Raw genomic sequence first — 17,948 nt, forward strand, 5'->3', positions numbered from 1 at the left:
CATATTTATTTTTTATTTATTCTTTTTTTATTCCTCTATATTTTTACATTTATTTCCTTGCTTTTTAACAGGTTTTTAATTGTATTCCTTTTTATATTTACACATTTATTTCCTTATTTGTTAACAATTTATTTGTTGTTTATTCTTTTCTTTATTCCTCGTCATATCAACACATTTATTTCCTTATTTTTGAACAGATTAATTTATTTATTCTTTTATTTATTCCTCTTTATATTTACACATCTATTTCCTTATTTTTTAACAGATTTATTTTTTTATTCATTCTTTGAGTTATTCCTCTTTATATTTACACATTTATTTCCTTATTTTTTAAAGATTTATTTATTCCTCTGTATATTTACACATTTATTCCTTATTTTTTTTAACAGATTTATTTATTTATTTATTCTTTATTTATTCCACTTTATATTTACACATTTCCTTATCTTTTTTAAGAGATTTATCATTCATTATGGCACTCCTGTAATTCCATAGTTTAAGGTGGAAAAATCACAACGTAACAACTCTATAAGCTTCTTAGCTTTGCCACAGATTTTACTAAATGAGCTGAAACGAAAGATTGAGAAGGAACACAAGTACAAAATGACAAAACTCCTTCAACTGTGATTGAAATTGTAAATTATCATCTTTTTTATTTCACATATTTTCACATTATTCTCAATGACAAGCGTTCTGTTGAATATTCTTTTTTTTTTTTTTTTAAATCATTTTTTAAAATTCTCTTTCTTCTTTTTCAACACAGCTATTCTATGGACATTCAGGAGGAACCGAAGGAACAAAGGGGACTCAGGGTTTCGATATTTTTTCTTCTTTTCTTTTTTCTTCTTTGAGATGGAGGCGGGACTTCAAGCATGAAGGACAAATAATCAGAATCACATCAGGAGGAAGAGGAGGAGGAGAAGAAGAAGGGGCGAGACACGACGAGAAGAAAAAGGAGACGAAAAGATAGAAGAAGAAGAAGAGGAGGAAGAGGAGGAGTGCAGGTGCTGGAGTGTCCAGGTGAGAGTGTGACACAGCTGAGTGTGTGAGTGTTCAGGTGTTACAGTGTGTAGTTCTGCTCTTACTTCCACCCAGTCCCTGAAACTGCTGCTTTCTGCAAAACATCTGCTTTTGGTGTTGCATCTCTTTCACTTGCGTGCTTCAGTCTACGTTATTCTACAATATCTCTACTCATTTTCTTTTTTTTTTAACAACAATAATCTTGGTTTTTGCACATCTCCCCTCCGACTGTACATGAACTATTCCTCTGAAACTACAGTAACAGTGCATGTCTGGCTTATAAATAGGATATTTTTATGCTATTCCCCTGCATGTGCATTAGCGTGTGTTGCATCTGTGTACTCTATATATGTGTGTGTGTGTGTGCATACAGCATCATGTCCCTACCTGTAAGTCCAGTGCATAATTTATTCATTCATTTATTTATTTTGCTAGGCTCCTTTGCTCTTGTGTTTTGTTGTTTTTTTTTGTTGTTTTTTTTGTCATGAATCTGTGAGATCTTTCTTTGTAGTACATGGCTCATTCCTTGTTTGTCGTGTTGGTCAGTTTGTGTGTGTATGTTTGCGTGCACGTGTGTTTGTGTGCGTGTGTGTGTTTGCATGCGTGCATGTGTGTGTGTGTGTGTGTGTGTGTGTGTGTGTGTGTGTGTGTGTGTGTGTGTGTGTGTGTGTGTGTGTGTGTGTGTGTGTGTGCGCGAGTCATTCGTCTGTCAGGTTCACAGGGCGCTGGGGTTCCTGAAGTTATGGCCGGCGAAGCGAGCCTGGTCGCCCAACTCCTCCTCAATTCTGCAGAGACGAAAAAATAGAAAAAGGAAGAAAGAGAGAATTTAGTTCCAGCTGCGCTAAACATTTTTATAAGATCATGCATCAAAAAGTGGGTCTGCAGCTGGGCAGAGTTCCTCATTATCTACACTTTAGTGCCGCAGCTTGAGGCTGAATCCAGTGTGGAAGTACACAAACAAAAAAAAAAAAAGGTTCTATGGTAAAATTTTGGCAGCTGTGGTCACCACAATGCCACTGTAAAATTACGGGAAAACATTTTCTACATTTACAGTAAAAAAATGTTAGGGCTGGGCGATATGGTATAAAAAAAAATCTCCGATTTTTTCACAAAAAAATCCCGATTCACGATTTATCCGATTTTTTTTTTTTTTTGCCCCCTACCTAATCTCTGCACCCCGGAGTCCAGTCTACTCTATGCAAATAAGCTGCAGCCCTCTCCAGGTAAACACAGCGGATCGCAGCTGGAAATGCGCTGCATGTGGCATGCTGGTCCGGTTGCGGTGCATTTCCTGCTGCGATCCGGTGTGTTTACCTGGAGAGGGCTGCAGTTCATTTGCATAAAGTAGACTGACTTCTACTTCAGTGGTTCCCAACCTGTGTGGCTTGGAGCCCCTCCTATAAGCTGCACCCAGCCCCAGCGCCCCACCCACCACCACCACAACCACCACCACCACCACATAAGTACACTACAAAACATAAGAGGGAAGTTATTGAATTGTATTACTAATAGAAAATTTCCTAAAATTACAAAAAAATATTTTATATCAAACCAAGAGTTCAAGAGTTGTACTATGACGGGGAGGAGAGAGTTTATGGCTGCAGTAAATTTGTTGACACTACAATGCATAAGAGTTAAGTTATTGATTTTTAATTTTTTTTAAACTAAAAAATTCCTTACAATTATGAGAAAAAATATTTAATATTAAACCAAGAGTTGTAGTATGAGCAGCAGGAGTCAGTTGCTGGCTGCAGTAAATTTGTTGAATATTTGTGTCTCTTCGCTGTTTGCAGCGGTTTTGCGTTTTTCAGACACCGTTTCCGTCAGTAATTTTCTAACTGTAACACAAACTAATGAATCGGGATGAACTAGAGCCAACCTGAAGAAAGACCAAATAAATGTTTTTAAAATGTTTTATAAGTAGACTTGTGATGACAAAGCGAGTCTGTTACTCTGATTTTATCCAGAATGTAAAAATCTATTTTATATAACATCACAGCCTCAGAGCAGACAAAGCGGACCCCAGGTTGAGAACCACTGTTCTACTTTATGCAAATTGGATGCAGGTGCGGAGATTCCATGCATCGTGAAACTGTCCTCAAACGTCAAAACTAGGCGTCGGTGACCTAAAACAAGGACAGATTCAGCTGCTGCACAGATTATTTCTCGCTTCAAATGCTTTCAGAAATACTTTTCGCTGACGTGTTTTTGAAATAAAAGGGAAAGTTTGCGGCCGAGCCGCTGTGTTTATCCGACTTGTCTGCAGGACTGTCCAGCTGAAAGCTCGGTCATGTGACCACGTAGCATCCTGCTGTTGGTCAGTGCTGTCATGTGACCATGTTGTGGTTCGCTAGTGACCGCCGTCCATGAGATTTTCAGATGTGGTGCGTTGCCGTGCGGGAAAATAGCATCTAGTGGACACGAGCCTTTAGATCTGCACCGCTCGCCGCCATGTTGTTTGTGTATCAAGCGTGGGGGGGAGAGGGGCGCACTCTGAACTACGGGAGCCCAGCGGGAAGGCGTTGATGGTGGATGTTGATGAGAAAATCGATTTTCATTAAAACAAATCGACATTAAGTACAAACTCGAATTAATCGATAACATTGATTTATCGCCCAGCCGTAAGAAATGTGTTGATATTGCTGATTTTACAGTTAAAAAACGTGTTTCTTTCCATGAAAATACCATAAAAAATAACGTTTGAGTAACTTATTAGAAATATTACAGCATTTTTCCATTATCATCACAACAGTTTGTGTATTTAACATTTAATAGGCGCTGCTGTTGCCTGTCACGTCAATTAGCTCTCTGATGCTAAGCGCTAAGACAGAGCGGGAACACGAGGAGCCATGTTAGAGCAGATTTGGAGCTGAAAGAGGACACCAAAAATGTTGAATACCAAAAAAAGTGACAGCTTAATATTCAGTTGGGCAGAGTGCCATGAAAGAAGTGCTAAAAGTGATTGTTTCTCGAAAGAGTTATTATGGTTTTAACCCTCCTGCTGTCATCATGTATGGGCATCACAAAATATTGTTTCCTTGTCTGGAAAAAATCCAAAAACCCAGCAAAAAAATTCCCCAAATTTCTGAAAATTTGCAAAACCTTCAGGAAGAAAATTCCAATTATTCCTTAAAAATTTCCCTTAAAAGTTTGGTTTAAAAAAAAAAATCCCCCAAATTTGGCAAGAAAATTCTTGTAAATGTTTTCAAAAAATGAATAAAAATCTTCCCAAAAAATCCTAAAAATATCTAAAGTGATTCCATATAAATCAGTAAAACTTCTAATATTTTTTTAAGAACATTCACATAAAAATCTACCAAAATCCAGTGACATTCGCTGGATTGTGGTTGATTTTTATGTGAATGTTCTTAAGAAACATTTTTAACATTTCTTTTTTTCCACCGAAAAATGTTCAAAGATTTCCCAAAAATGTTGAAAATGTGGACATCAGAAGTTTCACTGTGAAAATATATTTTTTCCACATTTTCAAACTTTAAAACGGGTCAATTTTGACCCGCAGGAAAACACGAGGGTTAAACCACTTTTCTCCAGTTTTTCTCAACTTCAAAGTTTCCCTTCAAAGTTTTATTTAAAAAAAAAAAAAAAAAAATCCCCTAAATTTGGCAGGAAAATTCTTGCAAATATTTTCAAAAAATGAGTAAAAATCTTCCAAAAAAATCCTAAAAATATCTAAAGTGATTCCATATATATCAGTAAAACTTCTATTTTCTTTAAGAACATTCACAAAAAAATCAACCAAATGCCAACGAAAGTCATAATAACAACATGAATTAGTAAAAAGCTGAGGTTTGAAACAGAAAATCTGTCAATTTGATTCAGAAGGCTGAAATAAAAGATGTACAAGTGACATTTTCTGCCAATTTACCCCCTAAACCTCTTGTGTTTTCCTACAAACTGACTGATGAATCTGCTCCTGTGACAGAATTGGCAGCAGATTATGCAACTGCTGCTGACAAAACAAGTCATTGTCAGTAGTAATAATATTTGCAATATATACAGGGGTGAGAGATGAGGATGAAATAGTATAGTATTGACACACTGTAAGACAATGTAGTATAAAGTGGCTTAAAAAAAAAGTTTAAAAGTGCAAAGATATTCAACATATTAATGTTGTATTTCATTTTCCGCCTGTTTCATTTCAAAAATGTCCCTAATAAAAGTGTTTGGGCTAAACACATTCTGTAGAAAGTAGTGGTAGGAATCAGATTAATCACAAGGTTGCTGTGGACTAATTTCGATTAATCGCGAATAGTTTTATTTATCATTAATTTTTAATCTATATTAATCGCGTTTCATTTTGCATGAACAAACAGACTCAAAGAAGGGATATATATATATATATATAGACAGACAGACAGACAGACAGACAGATAGAGAGATAGATAGATAGATAGCTAGATAGATAGATAGAGATATATGTTATTCACTTTTCCCACTGAAAAATTCACTTTTGACCCAATTACATGATGTCAGAAAATAATATAACATGGTATTAAGTGTGTCCTGACAGCACAAGTGCTGAAACACTTACCAAAATATTTAGATTTTTTTTTTTTGCCATATTTATCTCATCTGTGTGTTTTCTTTGTCAATGTTGTGTCACATTTCAACACAACACAAAGAAACCAGACTGAAGTTTGCTTCTGATTCATAGTTAAGGGGAAAGTTAAGGGAAATTTAAACTTTTAAACAGTTTAACAATTTAAAGGTGAGAGAGACACTTTGGATTAACCCTTAATAAAGCCTAAAACCCACCTTCAAATTTGCGAAAGCTTTATGCTATTTGTGAAAATGCTAAATAAGTAGAGCATTTAGTATCCAGCTCTAACGTGTTCAGTCCAAATGGGAAAAGGCACTGCAATCTTCCTTTTTCTTTTGTTTTTACAGGTAAAATTTTTAAAAATCACAGATCAGAAACTGTGCTTTAAAGAATTTAATTTCATTGTAGGACAATCCAGTCCAGATTTGAGCAATTTGTAGTAGTGCTGTCAACGATTAACATTTTGAATCAGATTAATCACAGGGTTGCTGATCTACATCACACCGTATGTATATAGTTTGGTCAACCGTGGCTCAGTTCCATCAGGTGTTCCAGTGAATCCCAACAGCAACCAACAGGACTAGAAACCTGGACCAAGCTCAGCTAAACAGAATGTAGAGAGCAGAAGAAAAAATGCCCTAAAATGCTTCACCGACCAACCGAAACGAGTGCATCACGTGACTGTAGAGCGACTGATCCTGTCTGCAGCACACTGACCTCATGAGCTGGTTGTACTTGGCCAGTCGCTCAGATCTGCAGGGGGCGCCGGTCTTAATCTGCAACAGAGACACAGAGAATCATCCTGCAGACTAATCAGAGAACAGAAAAAAGAAACACCCATCTGTGACATGGAAAATTATGAAAATGTCCTGAAGCCATCAGAGACATTTTCTAAATTGGAGTTACTGGGTTTCACACGCTATGTAGAGAAATCAGAATCAGAAATATTTTAATGATCGCCGAGGGGAAATTGTTTGTTCAGTTTGTCCTTTTTTACAGGTTATAATCCATCCTCTGAAGTGTATTTTTAAACTGCAGCATCAGAAACCTTTTTTTTTGGCTCTGAAGCTACTCCGCCTCCATCACTGCATTGGTTTCACCCTTCAGCTCACTACCAGTGCAGCAGTGCAGGAATCTAACCTTCAGGCTCTTAAAACATACAGTAAAAGCAGAGATTTATCTGAACCCCAAACCCACAGGTGAGTTTGAAAGGCGTGTCTTTAACCCTCCTGTTGTCTTCATTTACGGGCACCAAAAAATATTGTTTCCTTGTCTGAAAAAAATCCAAAAAAATCAGCAACCCCCCCCCCCCAAAAAAAAAAAAAAAAAAAAAAACTTCAGGAAGAAAATTACAATAATTCCTCAAAAGTTTCCCAAAAATCCCCCAAATTTGACAAAATTCTTGTAAATATTTTCAAAAAATGAGTAAAAATATTCCCAAAAAATCCTAATAATATCTAAAGTATTCCATATATATCAGTGAAACTTCTAATATTTTCTTTAAGAACATTCACATAAAAATCAACCAAAATCCAGCGAAATTCGCTGGATTTTGGTTGATTTTTAACATTTCTTTTTTTTCCACCAAAAAATGTTCAAAGATTTCCCAAAAATGTTGAAAATGTGGACATCAGAAGTTTCGCTGTGAAAATATGTTTGTTTTCCTTCCTTTAAAATGGGCCAATTTTGATCCGCAGGATGACACGAGGGTTAAAAAAACTTCACCAAAATGACACCATTTATCAGCCAGAAACTGAGAAAGACAGAAAGAATTAATAGATTATCACATTTCTGATGGTACTCTATTGAAAAACAACCAAATCTAACCCTGAAATCCTAAAATTTCAACAAAATCGCTTAATATTACATGCACAATTTTAAAAACTGACTAAAACAGACCCTTTGCTTTAGCCAGATTCTGTAAAAAAAATTAAAGTTGAGCTCCACCTAAAAAAACAGCTCGAAATGATTTACAGTTCGCTATTTTGAAGACAACAAGTCAGCCTCCAGATTCATCTATACCAGAGGTGTCAAACTCATTTTAGTTCAGGGGCCACATTCAGTCCAGTTTGATCTCAGGTGGGCCGAACCAGTTTTTACTACATGATCAAAATGACAAAAGTCAGATAAAAAAAGACAAAAAAAAAAAACAATAGCAAGAAAAAATATTACAAAAATGAGACACAAAATGACAAAAAAACAAAGAACAAGCTAGTATTTTACTTTATGATCAAAACAACTTGTCATGGTCTAGAAATTATTTTAAATTTATGGTTTTACTAATTTACAATCTGCAGTTCATGTCTTCTCTGGAATTTTTACACTTTGAGGGCCGGATTGGACCCTCTGGAGGGCCAGTTTAGGCCCACGGGCCGCATGTTGACACCCCTGATCTATACGTTAGCATTTGATGACTCGATGAGTTACCTGTCCGGTGCAGAGTCCCACCACCAGGTCGGCAATGAAGGTGTCCTCCGTCTCTCCTGAGCGATGGCTGACCATCACACCCCAGCCGTTGGCCTGAGCCAGCTTACACCTGAGACACAGACGCAACATCAGAGCTGGATTTCCAGCCAAACTGTTGGTCCGACAATGAATCCTCATCATGAACAGTTTGACGTCAAACACGAGTAAGTCTGTGAGGATGCACCTGAGCACCTGGATGGTTTAAGCTATCCATCCATCCATCCATTATCTATACACCGCTTAATCCTCACTAGGGTCATGGGGGGGCTGGAGTCTATCCCAGCTGACTCAGGTGAAGGCAGGGGACACCCTGGACAGGTCACCAGTCTGTCACAGGGCTACATACAGAGACAAACAATCACTCTCACATTCACACCTACGGGCAATTTAGAATGATCAATTAACCTCAGCATATTTTTGGACTGTGGGAGGAAGCCGGAGTACCCGGAGAAAACCCACGCATGCACAGGGAGAACATGCAAACTCCATGCAGAAAAATCCCGGGAAAGCCGGGACGCGAACCAGGGATCTTCTAGCTGCAAGGCGACAGTACTAACCACTACACCACTGTGCAGCCCTGGTTTAAGCTAAATATTGTTATATTAACCTGATGATCTATTAGCTGTCTGCAGGTGGCAGAGATTTTTTTATTTTTTTCCACATCTTTTTTCATAAGTGAAGAGAAAACATCCAAAACACACATTTAGTGTTTATTTTACCACACTTTGTGTGTTGACATCGCAATTTCCCAAATATTTCCTGTTGTTTATAAGAAAAAAACTATTACTTTCAAGTTGTTATAAATATTTCTAAAATTAGATACAATTAGTGAGAATTTACAGATAAGAAGCGTTGATTTTGCAATTTTACAGAGATTTGTTTGTTAAATGAGAGATATCTTGTATAATTACAAGCCTTTTTTCAGCACAAATGTTAAATGAATCTGTCAAAATACAGTTTTCATTAACGTATGTATCACTTATCTTTCAATCTATGTAATTTTATAGTTGTTATGGTTAGAAAATGTATTTCAATTGTGGGAAATTGCTCTATTTTCAAAAGATAGATGTTTTATAGTCTATTTTTACAGCTGCAGATGCTGGAATTTCATCCCGATAACATTTTTTTGTATGTTTACTACACAAGTCAGTAAATCTGATTGTGATTCATTTGTGACTGCAGCTCATCTGACAGCTGCTAACAACATGAAAATTAAGATGTGCACTGATGCTTCGGGGTTCTTGTGGTTCCCACTCAGCCGGCGGCATTCTAAGAAGCAGCCGATATATCAGATCAACGATGCAGGAAGCTCTTCACGTGACGGACGCGATTCATCACCTGTACTGTCATCAGCCCTGGTTCCATCATTTAATTGTCCTCTTCTCCTGCTGCTGTAATCCAGCCACGCCGTCATGACTGATAGCTTCATAACACTGAGTGACATTTTGTTAAGCCTCCGATTGATGACACACATTCAGGATAGCAGTACACACTCTCTCTACAAAGACATCAACTAAGACAAGATAGATGCACGCAGCAGTGGCAGGCAGCTGTACGTCTGACTGACAGCTAATCTTCATACTAAAAACCTCACGTCCCTTCTGGTCCTTCATTTATCTCCTGTAAATGCCTGTTTGTCGCGGATCGTCTTTGGCACAAGGTCAACATGGCTGACAGCTGATGTGACCGACAACATGGTGACTGATCGTGGGACTGCTGAGCGGAGGAGGACGACGGTCATTTCCAAGTCTAGCACCAGCCTGAGGTAGCCATGTTAGGTTCTTTCAGAGAAGACAACATCTAGATGACGTGACCCAGGTGTGTTTGGTTGCACCTGGAAGTCACTTTTTTATCATCCTGATTGTTTTTGGATCTCAGAAGCTAAGACTGTTTGAAATAAAACCAAAAATCTATAGTTATTTGACATGGATTGATCACAAAGTTCTGAGATTGTCTGAACAGGGGTCCTCGACTTATGCCCGAGCTCCGTTCCTACAGATTATTTAAGTCGATTTTCACCGTAAGTCAGAACTCCGGAAAAAATGGAAACAAAACCGTTATGTGCATCACGACATCGATCAGTTCTTCATAAGTCATGAATACCAACAACTTTCATGCACATTTGAAACATTTCACAAGAAGATAACAGAATATGTTGCACTGTTTTTACAACTTGATCTAATAATGCTGATGTTCGTCGGTGTTTCGTCCTGTTCCAAGCGTTTAATTAAATCTAATTTCACTTCCATGGTGTGTTGACCTTAAGGCAGAATTATCGATGTACTTTATTTTGAAGTTATCTGATGACAGCTGTCACTTCCTGTCTGCTATTTTGATGTTTAGCTTTACACATGTACATGCTTGTCTGGATGCACGGCTCTCTACTTTGTAAACGCCACAGAGACAATGTCGTAAATAACTAACTTCATTTTTGAACTTACCGGTTAAGTTAAAAAGATTTATTTACATACATTTATGTTGTTTTATTCTGTTTTTGTTGCAGTTTTCACACAATCAAGAGCCACAGTAAAGAAGTCAAGTTTGCTGCGATTCACGATTCATTGTGCAAGAACAAGTTTAAGTAGCTGGATGGAGACGACTTTCCTTTTCTTCCAAGCATCAGAAGAGTCTGACTTACGCTGGGAGCCATAATGAAGGACAAAAAGTTAGTGAATGTAGCACAATCCAAGGTGGTGTACAACCGGAGAATGGAAACAAAGCCGTCTGATAGCGCCGCATAACAACGTATTCGTCCGCTCTGTTAACCAACTAGTTCCACTTAACCAGTTCCAACGTAACGACGAAACGCCGTAGGTGGAGGAAGTCGTAAACCGAGGACCCCCTGTATTAGGATATTGCGTCCCATCAGGATATGTGTTCTGAATGTTTTTCTGACCACACAGTGATCACATTCAGTGTTAGTCAGCAGCTGAGATGATCCAGCTTTCATGTTGAGGATCATCACTGCTGATGTGAGGTGGGTTTGCGACCACCACCAAGAGACTAAACAGTTGTTTCCACAGTGGAAGAAAACTGACCATAAAGAGGCATAAAACCACCACAATGAGACCCAAAAACAACCACAAAGAGATGCAAAATGACCAGAAACACATTGCATGTTTAAGTCTGCCATTGGCCAGCATCTCAGTCGCCATTCTTCTGTTCTTCTGGTATCTGCATGTTACAGTTTTACAGAAACAAGAACAACAAGTTTCAGACTGAACACTACAGTATGGAAAATGAAATCCAAAGTTAAGGTTTTGCCAAGGACTAGGATTGTGCAATAAGGCAGCTCTGCTAGTTATTTGTGGTGGATCATTCACTTCATTCACAGTCCTTGTCTTCCTGCATGTAAATGTTCCAGCACAACAATTCCAGCGGTCACTTTTTTGAACACTGAAGTCGCATCCTTTACTGTCCACTGACGAGTGTAATTGGTTTAAAGAAATACAAACAAGCCAGAGTGTTGTTCCCCCTATAGTGGACTGATGGTGATGTGCAGTGAGAATGTTATGTGCTACAAAACTACATCAGTTTTCATGTGGGTGCACCGTGAATTCATCCCCAAAAGTCAAACGCTCAATGCAAAGTTCTACTGCAACGTCCCGAGGCACCTGAGGTTGAACATTCAGAGCAAACTGGGTGCTCTAATGTGCTCTGCGTTCGGTCACAGTGTAGTGATTCATCATTTCTACTTGCTCTACTTACTCCAGGGATTTGTTGCAGGAACACTGGGAGCTGAGTATCACCGCACAAGGAGACTATTTCAAAGGGGATGGTGGCCAAAATAAACTCACGATTAAATCACCAATCAGACACTAGAAGAAAGAATCATCCCTTAACACTAAAGCTTCTCTAGGGTGTGCACTTATATAACGCCTTTTAACCTTCACTTAGTTCTACAAAGGTCTTTACAGTATATTTCTCATTCACACACACTCACACATTAATGATGATAGAACTGCCTTGCAAGAAGCTTGCCTGCCATCACAGGAACACCTTGGGTTTTAGTGTCTTTCACAGGACACTTGTGACATGTGGAGGAGTCCTTGGGTTACTTAAAAACAAGCACAGTTGCTCACTGGTGTTCTCCTTCCATGTAAATAGTGTGTTTACTTTAAACAACAACAGAGCAGACATACGCCTGGATAGCTTCGGTGACTGAGCCGATCTGGTTGACTTTGAGCAGCAGGCAGTTGCAGGCTCGTTCCTCAGCTGCCTTCTCTATCCTTTTGGGGTTGGTCACCGTCAGGTCGTCACCGACAACCTGGATCCCCACCTGGGCCGTCAGACGGGACCAGGCCTCCCAGTCGTCCTGGTCGAACGGGTCCTCGATGGACACCACTGGGAAGGAGGGAGGAGAGAGAAATATTGTTGAGGAAGAACTATCGTCTTATTCCTTTAACCCTTTGATGCACAACATGGGTCAAAAGTGACCCATATTCAATGGAAAATGAGTATCTCTTGACCCATGTTGTTCATCAAAGGGTTGAACCAGGAGAAGGCAAAGTTTAGGAGTGCACAGTGACACATGTCAATGAGAATTCTTAGATTACTTAAAACATGAAGTGGATGGAGGTGGTGAAGCATTCTAGTCATAAAGGAAGAGGGCCAAACTAGAGGATTCAGTGGTTTAACCCTCTGAATCCTTGGAAAAAGGCAATAAACCTTGTATTTGCGCTATCCACGCTAAAAAACAAAAAAATATACCGTAATTTCCGGACTATAAGCCGCTACTTTTTTCTCACGCTTTGAACCCTGCGGCTTATACAACGATGCGGCTAATGTATAGATTTTTACGTGCGAGCATCATGCCATCAATACATTTAGCCTCATCACATCAGACCAATAAAATTACCGAACAAGTCGCAGTGGACCAGTGAAACTGTTCGAATTAAATCAAACGCACTCACACTAAATTCTTTGCCACTGGCCAGTGGGTCTGCCGTTCTTACTACAATTGCATTCGCTGTGGCGCTTTGCATTTGCCAGGCTCTACTTGCGTCTTCGTCTAATAGGCTCCACAGTTGAACTGAAAAATATTGAAGATCATCATCATCATCACCAGAAATGTCAGTCATTCCCTATTCAGAAGAGAAAAAAAATACCTGTGGAAGGTGCTGCTGGTGGTGGAGGACGAGGCTGTGGTGGTGCTTGTGGCGTAGATGACTGCTGCTTGGTATTCTTTATGTTAATTGTTGTTCATTCTGTTATTAAACGTTCTTTCACACTGGCTGCCACTCTGATTGGTGAATCCAAAAGTTTTGAACTGCAGAGCCACAAGTGTAGCAACAGTCAGTGAACTGTTCTTTTCTTTGGTTTGTAGTCTGTCAGCTAAGCACCTGACAAGGTTCTGTGCCAGGTGTTGTGGCATGGGGGTGGTGAGTTGGGAATATATATATATATATATAGGATCTATCTATCTATCTATCTATCTATCTATCTATCTATCTATCTATCTATCTATCTATCTATCTATCTATCTATCTATCTATCTATCTATCTATCTATCTATCTATCTATCTATCTATTCTCTACGAAATACGAAATCTGACATACTACTAACTCTCAAAGCAAAAACAACAGCAAAAAAACCAATCTATTCTGCGAAAAACAATTCAAATGAACGACACTAAATAGGGATCTCCTATCCCGGAACACTCGATCCCGCTGAGTGATTCACATAACAAACCGAACCAATCAGGTGATTCGAAGCAGTTGAGTGCTTCAAACGTCACTGAAGTGATTCAAACGTCACGAGTCACGTGACCAAACCACGCCTCGGCACAGTGGCTCGATACGTTTGCTTCATGAGCTACAGCGCATGTGTCGAAGCCTCGGGTATCAGAGGACCATCACTATGCCCAACCGCTAAGCTAAGCGGGCTAGCGCGACCCGAGGCTGCCCAATCGCGGTTCGGCGGCTGGCAGAATCGGGTCAGAAACACAGTTTTTAAGTTAAAGGCAACCGATCTGCCTGTCGAAGAAGGAAATAGAGCTCCTGTACATAAGCTTGATATCAATGAATCAATGGTGAGACTTTGGAGTCGGCAGCGTGAACTGACAATGCTTTTTACTGCCAGGTTACAGGCACCGTTCGGAAAAAGCATACTTTAATTAAAAGTTAAAAAAATATCTTTCTGTGTAAATATCTCACGATACATTTGCGGCTTATAGTCAGGTGCAGCTTGTTTATGTACAAAACTTCTTTTCTTTTTAAATTTAGTGGGTGAGGCTTATATTCAGGTGCGCTCAGTAGTCCGGAAATTACAGTACTCTAGTTTAAGCATTGTGGATTAGCTGTAGTACCTGGTTGTGCCAACAGGGGAAGCCTCTTACTGTTTCATATTGAAGTGACCAGAAGAAACAGGCAAGTAGAGAACATTGCTGGGGTTCAGCCAGTGAAGGGGCACCATGACAAAGTCTTCTGTTACAGTTCATGACATTCAACTAGCGCACATGTAGCAGATCAAGTTGGAACTGACCAGGATGGCATTCTTACATTGCAGTGGGTTATGTATCAACCACCTTTGTGGCCCAGATTGTGTATCTGTGGCAACAAAACAGTAATATCATATGTTAGGTTTGTGCTGATACTGATTAGATAACAGCTGCCTTGATTGGGCCTGATCCCATTGGAAGATCTTGATCGAGTCATCTCTGATCTACAGTAAAGTCATAATTTTCAAAAGTACAGGGAGTCCTCGGTTTAAGACGTCCTCAACCTACAGCGTTTCATAATTACTTTGGAACTGGTTCAGTGGAACTAGTTGGCGGACGAATACATTGTGATGCGGCGCTATAAGATGGCTTTGTTTACATTCTCTGCCACATTGGATTATGCTACATTCGCTAACTTCATTATGGCTCCCAAGCGTAAGTCAGACTTACAGTTTACATTTTCGCCGGTGTTTTCCTACCAAGTTGTATTCAGTGTGAGCTAATGACTGTTTTTGTTGCTGTAGTTGTACAAATATGTAAACTGATCGATATCGTGATGCACTTAACAGGTCTGTTTACATTTTCACAGGAGTTCCGACTTACGCCGAAAAGCGACTTACGTCACACGGTAGGTACGGAACTCTGTATCGAAAGCAACTGTGGACACTTGAAAAATGTTAGACATGGTGATTCCAGTAAGTAATTGAAGAAATTCAACATTTGTTTTTTCTTGTTCTATGATTTATGGCAGTTATCGGAGCCCAAACAAGCCAGAGAGTTTTCTGATGCATCAGTTTGTAAAAGAGGATGAGGATCAGTGTCCTGAAGTTCTACTATTAGATCATTAGGTCAGCTGAAAATGTTGCCTCGGTACATGAGGAGGTTCAGCTGTTTTTCATTTGGGTTTCATAATGTCAGCTATCTGGGGTTAATGTGTTTTTATCAAGCTGCTGATTGGCTATTGAATTAACTGGCACCTGCTAAAAGAAGACAACAAAAATGTACATTTCTGCAGACTTTAATTTCATATTAACTTTTTAATCTGCAGATTAAGACGCACAGCTCTAGTCCAAGTCTAATCCAACCTAAATGAATTGTCCTGGAAAGTTTACCTTTTTTAAAAAACAAAGCATTTGTAGCTTATTTTTTTCTGCTAAAGAATGTAAAGATGCTTTGAGCAAATGTTAAAGTGATCCCAATTCAGATTGCAGATGTTTTCTGCCTGACACATTTATTAACACAAGATTATTAAAAAAGAAAACTCCTCTGTTGAAACTGATGTTTTTGAAGGAGAGTATTCCTGAAGTTGTATTTTGTCCTTTAGCTTGAAGTAGTGAATAACTTTAGGTGGCTGAATTCGTTAGGCATCTTGTTTAATATATAATAAAAAATGCGTTGATTGGATGTTTTCAGTTCACAGGTCATGGGAAAATGCCAATTTGTCGCGAACAGTTTTCACAGGATGTCTGTGTGGTGGGAACATTTGTGCTCAGGCAAATTTGATATTTCCTGATAGCCATTGAACCACCACCACCAGAGAAAGGTTGACTCCTCCCACGGCCCCGCCCCTGAATGAGGATATTTAAAGCACATGTTTATCATGGCTGCTGTTTGCCACGTGGATTCCTCTGTGACTGTCAGGTAGGTGATGCAGTCTTGATTGTTTAAAGGTTTTTGGCTGTTTTAAAGAGTTTATTGACAAATAAGCTGCATTTAGCCTCGTTGTGTCATGTGGACGCTACAAAATCCCCTCTGGGCTGAGACTGTTACTCATATTGTTGTGGCAAAATGTCTCAGTGTTTTTTTAAGCAAATTGCTGTAAGCTAAATAGTCATTTTTGGTCTCTTAATCTTATCATTTACTTGACTGTCGTGTAGAATTACATGAGGGCTCATATACAACATAACAAGCTGTTTTATGTCACCCTCGGCTGATTGGAATGTTTTCTTTTGTTTTTTGATGAAGCTCATAAGATGCTTAAATCTTAACGACATAATGAAAGTACACGTAAGACTCTTCTGTCTAAAGCAGAGGTGTCCAACATGTGGCCCACGGGCCAAAATCCAATCCGGCCCTCAAAGTGTAAAAATTCCAGAGAAGACATTAACTGCAGATTGTAAATTAGTAAAACTATAAATTTAAAATCATTTCTAGACCGTGACAAGTTGTTTGGATCAGAAAGTAAAATACTGGATTGCTCATTGTTATTTTGTCTCATTTTTGTAATACTGTATTTTGTCTTGTTTTTGTTGTTTTTTGTCTCATGTTTTTGTCGTTTTCTGTTTCCGTTTTGTCTCGCTTGTGTTTTTTGTCTTAATTTTTGTCATTTTGTGTTTTGCTTTATTCATTGTTTTGTGTATCGTTTATGTTGTTTTATGGTTTTTTTGGTCTTGCTTCTGTTATTTGTCTATTTTTTGATCATTCTCTAACTTTTTTGTCTAATATTTTGTCTCTTTTTTGTTTTGTTTCATATCATTTGTCTCATTTTGTTTCTTGCTTGTGTCATTTTGTGTCTCTTTTTTGTAATATTGTCTTGTTTTTGTTGTTTTTTGCCTTTTTAAAAAAAAACCTGACTTATCGTTTTGATCATTAAGTAAAATATTACATTGTTCAGTTCCAGATAGCTGTGACTAAATGTTGTGTTCCTTTGTAGACACTCTGTGATCTGTAGGTGGTGATGTGTAAATGATAAACTGAGGAATAATGTTGCTGAAGTTGAATTTATTTTTCTGTAGAAATTTGAGGTTGTTCATAATGTTTTGTAAAAAGATAATCCCTTAAATGTGAGCATTTTGTACTAAAACAAAGGAAAAGTTAGGAGTTGTGGTTATTTATAGGTTAATATGCTGTGATTTTATTGGTCCGGCCCACTTGAGATCAAATTGGGCTGAATGTGGAACCTGAACTAGAAAGAGTTTGACACCCGTGAGCTAATGTGTCCTTGTTCAGCTAAGGACTCCCATCTAATTGCAACCTCACACTGCTTTATTATTGGACCATCTTGGCTCCACCTCTGCTGAGGCCTACAAAGAAATGTGCTTCTAAAATGTACAACCTAGATCAACTAACAGAACCAAAGTATTTCACCTGGGTAGTTGTTGACGAAGCCCTGGTAGATATCGGCCAGCTCCTCTCCACTGATGTGTCGCTCTGGATGTGGTGGTGACTTGAAGTCCAGGTCGTATTTCCCGTCGCGGTAGAACTCCGAGGCGGCCACGTCCATCCCGACCACCACCTTGTCCGTGAACCCGGCCTTCTCTATGGCCGTCTGCAGCAGATCCAGAGCTATAAGAAATGGAGGATGGCCTCAGGCTTAACTTGTCAGACTGCAGAGAGGCCTCTAACTGTTAGAGATCTGGGTCTGCAGACTGAAGGCTGAAAAATCTCCAGTTCAGGAGATGATTTCTGCTGACTGAAGCTATTGACTGTTTTAATTATGCAAATTATAGTTTCACATTTAA

The 17,948-nt window shown here is 38.8% G+C and overlaps 1 protein-coding gene across 1 annotated transcript in view; it reads right to left on the bottom strand.

Annotated features, from left to right (window-relative positions):
* Window positions 1-622: 622 nt before the first annotated feature.
* The window catches only part of eno2 (enolase 2), a 45,541-nt gene continuing 28,215 nt past the window's right edge, over window positions 623-17,948 (bottom strand). The window contains exons 9-13 of the mRNA XM_055017774.1: window positions 17,575-17,772; window positions 12,190-12,391; window positions 8,009-8,117; window positions 6,299-6,357; window positions 623-1,805 (exon numbers count right to left, since the gene is read on the bottom strand). Of these exons, the coding sequence (XP_054873749.1) occupies window positions 1,736-1,805; window positions 6,299-6,357; window positions 8,009-8,117; window positions 12,190-12,391; window positions 17,575-17,772 (638 nt within the window). The 3' untranslated portion in view covers window positions 623-1,735. The remainder of the gene's footprint in view (window positions 1,806-6,298; window positions 6,358-8,008; window positions 8,118-12,189; window positions 12,392-17,574; window positions 17,773-17,948) is intronic.

This window comes from Amphiprion ocellaris, chromosome 15 (assembly GCF_022539595.1).
Source record: "Amphiprion ocellaris isolate individual 3 ecotype Okinawa chromosome 15, ASM2253959v1, whole genome shotgun sequence".
Taxonomy (NCBI): domain Eukaryota; kingdom Metazoa; phylum Chordata; class Actinopteri; family Pomacentridae; genus Amphiprion; species Amphiprion ocellaris.